Consider the following 8813-nt stretch of genomic DNA (forward strand, 5'->3'; position numbering starts at 1 on the left):
AGACGCATCCGGTCAACCAGCGGGAACAACATTCTTAGTGGTGTTTGTGCTGAGCCAAAGGAAGTGTGTGTCTTGAGGGGATCAAGGTCACTTTTTTGGTGGTGTTGTAAGTAATCTAGGGTTGATTGCTTAGTGGATTCCTCAATGGTTTCTGGGAAGACTAGATGTAGCTCTTGGTTTAAGGGTGAACCAGTATAAACATCTGTGTGCATTCTCTCTATCCCTTGAACTCTTTAAATTCAGTTTATATTTATGAACTGGTATAAACAACCGATTGTTTCTGCGAAACAACCGATTGTTTTTCTGGTGCTGTGCTAAATTGCTTAGTGTTTTTGGCAAACTTAATTCTTAATCAAGTTTTCTCAAAGTAAATTCATTCTAGACTTAAAAGTTTGTGAAAAACCTCTTTAAACATTCACCCCCCTGTAGTTTAAAGCCATACATTCTAACAATTGGCATCAAGAGCTTGGTTCTTAAAATTTATTCAAGTGTGATCCTAAAATTGTTTTTATATGGCTGATAAACTACCTTTTGGGGAAGGTGCTTCAATCAACAGACCACCTCTGTTTTGTGGTTTGAACTACCAATTTTGGAAAGTTAGAATGAAAATCTTTGTAAAATCACTTGACAAAGGTATTTGGGATGCAATTGAAAATGGCCCATTTGTTCCAAAATTTGAAACAGATGGATCTTCCATTGAAAATCCTTTGTCTCAATGGACTGATTCTGAAAGCAAGAAGTCCAAATTTGATTGCATTGCTAAAAACATAATAACTTCTGCCTTTAATTCAAATGAATTTTTCAGGGTCTCTCAATGCAAATCAGCAAAGGAAATGTGGGACACCTTGGAGGTAACTCATGAAGGTACCAATGAGGTGAAAAGAGCTAGAAAGCATACTCTAATTCAAGAGTATGAAATGTTCAGAATGCTCAATGGTGAGACAATTGCTGAAGTTTAGAAAAGGTTCATGCACATCATCAATCACCTCATGAGCCTTGAGAAAACCTTTGAAAAAGAAGAGCTAAACATCAAGATCCTCAAATGTCTTGATAGGTCTTGGCAACCTAACGTAACTGCTATATCTGAATCAAAAGATCTAACATTATTGAGTATGACTTCTTTGTTTGGCAAGCTTAAGGAACATGAGTTAGAAATGAATAGACTCAATGTTCAAGAAAGTGAAGATAAGCATGTGAGAAGCATTGCCTTAAAAGCTGTCAAGCACAAAAACAAGCAAGAATCCAGTGATGAAGAGAACCTTAGTTTGCTATCTAGAAAGTTTAGCAAATTCTTAGGAACTGCAACAAAGACACCAACAAAGAAAGGTATGGAAACAAAAAATCCAATGATTTTAATTCCAATAACTATACTTGTTTTGGTTGTGGTGAGCAAGGGAACATAAAGGCATATTGCCCAAATAAAGAAAGCAAGGAGAATAAGTCAAGCTACAAAGAAAAGAAGGGAAAGTAAAAAAGGGTCTACATAGCTTGGGATGAGAATGAAGTCTCCTCATCAAGTAAATCATCAAGTGAAAAAGAAAAGGCAAACATATGCTTGATTGCTGAAGGAGATGATGAGTCTTGTAGCTCAAGTGATGTAAGTTCATGTGCTTCTCTAAATGTTGAAAATTATAGTGAATTGCTTGAATCTTTTCAAGAAACACATGATGAAGCTAATCGATTGGTTCTTTCAAACAACCGATTGAAAGATCTTAACAACTGGCTTGAAAAGAGAGTGAAGGCACTTGAAGAAGAGCTGGAAAAATCTAAAAGGGATTTTGAGAAACTAGAAAAACATTGCAAAAACTCTTCTTGCAAGTGTGACACTCTCATTTGCGAAAATTGTGAAAATCTTGAAAGGAAAGTGCATTATCTTGTAAGTACTGTGGATAAGCATTCAAAAGGAAAATCCAACTTTGAGAATGTCTTGGCATCTCAAAACTGTGTTTTTGGAAGAGTTGGATTAGGTTTTAATCCACAAACCAAGCAAGATAAGTTTTCAAAGAGTTTTTCAAAAAAAACCAGTAAAACAACCAATTGTAAGTTGAAACAACCGGTTGTTACATGCTTTTATTGCATGAAGAAAGACCATTCTGTTAGATTCTGCAAAATAAGGAAATTTTCTGTTCCCAGAGGCTTTATGAAATGGATTCCCAAAGGTTGTGAGGCTTGAAATGATAAAAGTAAACCAAATGGACCCAAATTTGTAAAGGGACCAAACCTTGTTGCTTGAAGTCATGTTTATGCATGGAATCTAGAGGAATATGAGGAACTGAGTCATCTGATCAGGGTCTTGGAAGAAAAAGAATAACATTGAAGCTGAATCAATGTTATGTATCAGTCCAAGGTTCTCAATAGTCAAAAGAGGCTTGTTGATCAAAGACATATGACTCATTGAAGGAACATCATAAAGGAAAAGACCTTCCTTATCTCTATTTTTAATTCCTTTTTAAATTCATATTCATGCTTAAATATCTTTTTTAAAATGTTCAAATACATCTGCTTTGAATCCTTTCTGCTCAAAATTAAAAATTCAAAATCTGTTTTACTACTGCAGAAAAACAACCGATTGTTTCCTCGAAACAACCGATTGTTTTGTATCTGACAGCACTCTAAAAGAATGGATTTAATTTCTTTTTAAATTTTTTCTATTACAGATATCAATTACGAAAGGATTTGGGTCAATAAAGCTGTGTTGAAATTCTGTTTATGTTCTGGAGGAAGTTACAACATGTCATAAAGGAATATATTCCAAAAATCTTGAAAATTTAAGTGCTTTTATGACTAGTCAAAGATCACATGTGATGACCATGTAATTTTTTGCTTTTTCTGAAATTTTCTGTGCAGGTCTTGGTCAAGTCTTTTCTCTCTGAAAAATTGAAACCCACTTACATCATTGAATGCAGTTTGGTTTTGTGTTTCTTTAAATTTTGTTGCAGCTGTTCACTCTCACAAGAACAATCAATTGAGCCATCTCTTGCAACAACTCTTGCTCTCCTTGTGTGAGTCTTCTTTGCATCTTTTTCTGCTGTCATGGAATCAACTCCTCCCACTTCAAAGAGGATCAAAACCAAAGCAGTGAGGTCTGGAGGGAGATCAGAGGGCTGATTTTCTGGAGACAATGAGCTCATTGAATGGTATAGGTTTGAAACTAGCACAAAGGTGATAAACAACCCCAAAGTTGTTTCCTTTGATTGGCTTAAAAGCCAAAATCTAGACAATGTGAGGAAGCTGCTCAAGGACCAATCACTAAGAAGGTTCTTGGAGATGAAGGGAAACATTTAACCTGATTTGATTCGGGTGTTCTAAACCAATCTCAAGTTTGAGGGAAACAACCTTGTTTCTCATCTGAAGGAAGTTGACATGGAGATCACTTATGATGTGTGGACTGCTGTTGCTGGTATGAAATATGTTGGCCTAAGAATCAACAAGGGAAATCTTGGAGTAGTGGAGGACTTCAACAAAGTCCAATACTACAAGAGTTGCTTGAAGAATCAAAATTCCCAAGTGAGAACTTGTTCGGTTGGAGGCTTAAAGCTAGATGAAAGGGTGTTTGCTCTTATTGTAACTTGGATTCTTACTCCAAGGGGGAGCAACACAAGAGATGTGGTTAACTCTGGTTAAGTCAACACAAGAGATGAACAATGGCTCTCTTAGCAAGATGGGATTCACCAAAATAAGTGGGAAATGGGTGAGCAAAGATGGTGATCATGGTGCTTCATCAAGTGCTGCAACTGCTGAGTTTGATGAAGAAGATCAAGCTGCTGACATGGATTTTAACCATGAAGAACAACTTGAAACCAATCTAGGTGCTGGAACCAGTGCAGGAAATCGAGGAGATGAAATGCCATCCATGTCTTCTTTTGAAAGATACATGGTAAATAGGCTTGATGGATTTGCCGAGTATAGACAACAAGTTCAACAACATGGATACACGGTTCATGTCCTTGGATGAACAGATAGAAGCTGTTCAGAATCAGATTTCTGAACTCCAGTATGGCAAAGATGATTAAAGGAAAAACAACCGGTTGAATTCACGAAACAATCGATTGTGTTTGGTCTTGTATCAGTTTAAATTGCTTCTGTGCTCTATTTCTGCATGATCTGGAACAATTATCTTTTTATCTCTTCTTTTTGTTTATTTATGAAGACAAATAGGGGGAGATTTATGTTGTGTTGTCTTTCATCATCTTTTATTTATGCAAAACTCTATGTTGTGTATGAGTGTTTAAGTAAGCCTTATTTCTGCTAGTTTTAAAACTGCTGATATATTGTTTCTGTTTTTTTGCTCTAACCCTATATCAGAGATATTGTGCTATGCTTAAAATTTCTCTTGCAGGAACTACTTCAGATTCAATCAAAATCCAACACAAGCAACCAGGGATTTGTCTTCATCAAATAGGGGGAGATTGTTGAATCAAGTGAGTTCAAGCTTTGAAGAATCCAAACCCTTTGAAGGTTGATGGAAGGTTGGATGTGCTTGCTATTGTGATATGTTTTAGAATAGGATCTGGGGTAGATTATCTGTTAAATCCACTCTTGATTTAATCCAAAGTTTAAGCATTCTCAAACCTTTTAATTGAAAGTGTTTTTCAAACTAAGTGAAAAACAACCTGTTGTTTTGTCGAAACAACCGATTGTTTTATACTTAGATGTTTTTAGAAAGGTTGAAAAATGTTTTTGATGGTTAACTTGCTGGAAAACCAAAACAAACGATTGATTCGAGCATTCAACCGATTGTTTGTTTTGGGACCATAATAGAAAACTGTTTTGTGCTTTGACTAAGCTTTAAATAATTTAATAATTGAATACGCTCCAGTTTTAAATTCTTTGACCAGTCTTTGAATGCAATAAATAGTTTGTTTAGATTTTGTATCAAACAAGAACTTAGTTTTAATCAAAGAAAAACATATTTGAGTTTTTCACTGATTTTGCTTTTGAAGAATTGGAGATTGCTTTGATCAAGAGTGTGTGATATAGGATTTTCATCTTGTATTGATTTCAGATCTTTTTCTGTAACAAGTGTAATCCTTTGTACTTTGAAAAAACTTTGTGTGTTAAGCTGAGAAGTGTTATGTGTACTTGAGGTTGTCAAGATCGGCATTCTTAGTGGTGTTTGTGCTGAGCCAAAGGAAGTGTGTGTCTTGAGGGGATCAAGGTCACTTCTTTAGTGGTGTTGTAAGTAATCTAGGGTTGACTGCTTAGTGGATTCTCTAGTGGTTTCTGGGAAGACTAGATGTAGCTCTTGGTTTAAGAGTGAACCAGTATAAACCTCTGTGTGCATTCACTCTATCCCTTGAACTCTTTAAATTCAGTTTATATTTGTGAACTGGTGTAAACAACCGATTGTTTCTGCGAAACAACCGATTGTTTTTCTGGTGTTGTGCTAAATTGCTTAGTGTTTTTGGCAAACTGAATTCTTAATCAAGTTTTCTCGAAGTAAATTCATTCTAGACTTAAAAGTTTGCGAAAACTCTCTTTAAACTATTCACCCCCCTCTAGTTTAAAGCCATACATTCTAACAATTCACATTCACGGGTCCAGACAAACCTATTGTTCCTTCTCATGCACTGGAAATAAGGGTGACCCTTGTCTTCTCTTGCCGATACGAACCTGGACAGAGCGACCATGCGCCCTGTCAACTGCTGCACTTCTTTCATCGAGATCGGGCTTCTCATATTTATTATGGCAACACACTTCTCGGGGTTCGCCTCGATTCCTCGTTTAGTGAGCAAAAAACCCAGGAATTTCCCTGCCTATACTCCAAACACGCACTTCTCCGGGTTCAACTTTAGCCTGTATTTTGCTATTGTAGTGAATAACTCTTCCAAGTCAGTTGCATGTTGTTCCCTCTACTGGGTGGTGACCACCATGTCATCTACATACACTTGGACCTTCTGTCCCAATATGGGTGCTAGCACCTTGTCCATTAGTCGTTGGTAATTGGCCCCTGCATTCTTCAGCCCAAAAGGCATGGCTTTATAACAAGAACAGGATGATTCGGTCATGAATATGGTCTTGCATTCGTCCCTGAGGTGCATCATGATCTGGTTGAAGCCGGAGAAGGCATCCAGGAAGCTGAGCAACCTACATCCCGAGGCATTATCTACTAAGGCATCGATTCTGGGCAGCGGGTAAGAATCCTTTAGGCAGACTTTGTTGAGATCCGTGAAGTCGACACACATTCTCCACTTCCCATTCGCTTTCTTTACTAGCACCACGTTGACCAGCCATTCAGGATACTGGATTTCCCTGATGTGGCCAGCCCTCAACAGTTTTTCCGTCTCCTCCCGGGATGACCTGACACTTCTCTTCGTTGAACTTTCGTCTTCTCTAGCGGACAGAAAATCAGGGTCGATGTCGGGCATGTCAGCAGCGGACCACGCGAAGGCGTTGAGGTATCATGCTATGACCTCGGAAATTTGGTCTCGCGACTCTCTACTTAGAGATTGCCCAAGTTTAAACATTTTCCCTCCGATCTCCCTTTCTACCACACCTCCGGCAGGCTTGGGTCGGTTTTCTCGGATGATCTCTTCTTGGGTCACTCCATCTTCTCTTGGTGGTCTGGACGTGACAAAGAATATTCCTCCTTTCATCTTGAGACTGTTTTCGTAACACTTCTTAGCCTCTCCTTGATCGGATATGATGGTGATTACTGCTCCCTCATGGGAGGGCAATTTCACTTTCATGTGCTTCGTGGAGGGAACTGCCCCTAGTTTGTTCAAAGTTGGTCTTCCCAATAGTATGTTGTAAGTCGAGGGTGCATCGACGACAAGGTATCTGATATTAGTAGTGCGCGAAGACGGGTTGTCTGTGAACGTGGTACTTAGTTCGATATACCCATAGACTTCTACCTCGTTTCCTGCGAAGCCATACAAACATCTAGGGTAAGGCTTTAATTGGTCCGTGGATAACCGTAAGCGGTTGAAGGTTGTTAAGAACATAACATCGACCGAACTTCCTTGATCTACAAGGACACGACGCACTCTTCTCCCGGTGATGACTAGAGAAATTACCACCGGGTCATTATCGTGAGGTATGACATCTCGGAGGTCGGCTTTCGTGAAAACGAGGTCGACGTCGGGATCGAGATCTGCCCGTCGGGATCGAGGTCGACGTCGGAGGCGGCGCATTCCTTAACTGAAAACCCTCCTGAGATAGTGTTTACCTCTCCATGAATAGGCACCTCGTGCCCCTGATCCACTCCCGTAGCCAGCAATGTCTGATCGTCCGCCGCTTCTTGCAGGTAATCCTTCAGAAACCCGCTCTTTACTAGCTCGTCTATTTGATGCGCCAAGGCCAGGCAATTTCGTATCTGGTGGCCATTCGCTTGATGGAATTCGCACCAAGCGTTCTTGTTGGGCCCCATATTCCTATGAGTCTTTGCTGGTACCTTCAATTTTGCCGCTATGTTAGGGATGGCAATCAACTCCTTGAGCTCCACTCGGAAGTTATGCTTTGGGGGAGGATCCCTTCTCGTGTGTGCCCCCCTTGGGGCCCGCTCGTAGGGTTTTTCTACCCCCTTCTTCTCCACTGTCTCTTTGTGGACTCTCACAGACTGGGGTCGGGTGGTTGCCCGCGGGCGAACAGGGGCGACGAGGCCTTGCTTCCGCGTTACTCGATCATCTGTGACAATGTATGCTAACGCTCGACGTCGAATCTCTGTGAACGTCTTCGGGTAAACCCTTAGCAATGATTCGCTGAAGGGCCCAGGTAGCATTCCCTTGACAAAGGCATGAACTATCATGGCCTCATCGGTGGGCTTCAAGCGGACCACTTGAATCCTGAATCTGTTCAGGTAGTCCTTCATGGATTCCCCCTAGTACTGCTTGACATAAAAAACATCGTAAGAAAGTTGGGCAGGGGCCTTGTTTACCATGTATTGTTCCCTGAACAGTGTGGCAAACTGATCAAAACTAGTAATGTGTTCGTCGGGGAGGCTGATTTACCATTCTAGTGCCGCACCTGATAGGGTGCTCATTAACATTTGATAGTAGACGGTGTTCGATCCTCCGGTGAGCATCATCTGGGTGTGGAATGCTGTAAGATGGGCTTTTGGGTCTTCTACTCCTGTGAAGGAGACTTTCGGACCTAGAGACATTTTCAGTAACACGACATTCATGATCGCTCGCGAGAATGGCATGGGACGTGCCCTGAGTGGCACTGGTGGTGCACGCTCGTCCGCCGCACAATCCCATACCTGTTGTAAGTCCCTTCGTAGTTCCTCACTGGCTCTGTGTAATTTTGCGTTTGTCCACTCGGGAAGCTGCTACTTCTGCTTGGAGAGCGCGCATCATATCCAGGACCTGCTGCGTGATCACATTATTCCCCTCAGGGGGTGCCCTCCCCTCATATCTAGCTGCTGCTCGTCTCGTACTCCTCATATTGCTGGTTTAGACTCCTTACGTAACTACGAGTGGGACCTTGTTTTAACGGGCCCCACGGTGGGTGCCAAAATGTTCTGACCGGTTGACTCGCTTCGCCAATTGGCTCCAACGGCTACTCTGACCCTTCTATCCTTGCTTGAGAAACGTGCCTTCTCTGTCAAGAAACTTCTCACCTGTAAAGAAAAAGGGGCGCCCTAGCGGCCATTTGCACTCTGACGCTCAAGTCAGTGTTAGGGCACAAAACACCAAATGTATAGAATAGCTTTAGTCTTTCAAACTTCGTACCTTGCTGATGAGAATCAAATAAAGGAGGCTTTTATTAATGGAGGAAGAGGACATCCACCCTCACATTTGAAGTTCTTCCTCCTAGTCTTCTCAAAACTAAAAGAAGACATAAAATAAAGATGAGGCCCAAGCCCAAGCCCA

General features: G+C 40.8%; 1 protein-coding gene across 1 annotated transcript; it reads right to left on the bottom strand.

Annotated features, from left to right (window-relative positions):
* Positions 1–7012: 7012 nt before the first annotated feature.
* Positions 7013–7810, bottom strand: LOC137809074 (uncharacterized). Its single transcript, XM_068610216.1, has one exon. It carries the CDS (start codon positions 7808–7810, stop codon positions 7013–7015), a length of 798 nt encoding a protein of 265 aa, XP_068466317.1.
* Between the last annotated feature and the right edge of the window lie 1003 nt (positions 7811–8813).

The sequence above is a fragment of the Phaseolus vulgaris genome, chromosome 2, assembly GCF_051622355.1.
Source record: "Phaseolus vulgaris cultivar YP4 chromosome 2, ASM5162235v1, whole genome shotgun sequence".
Classification (NCBI taxonomy): Eukaryota; Viridiplantae; Streptophyta; class Magnoliopsida; order Fabales; family Fabaceae; genus Phaseolus; species Phaseolus vulgaris.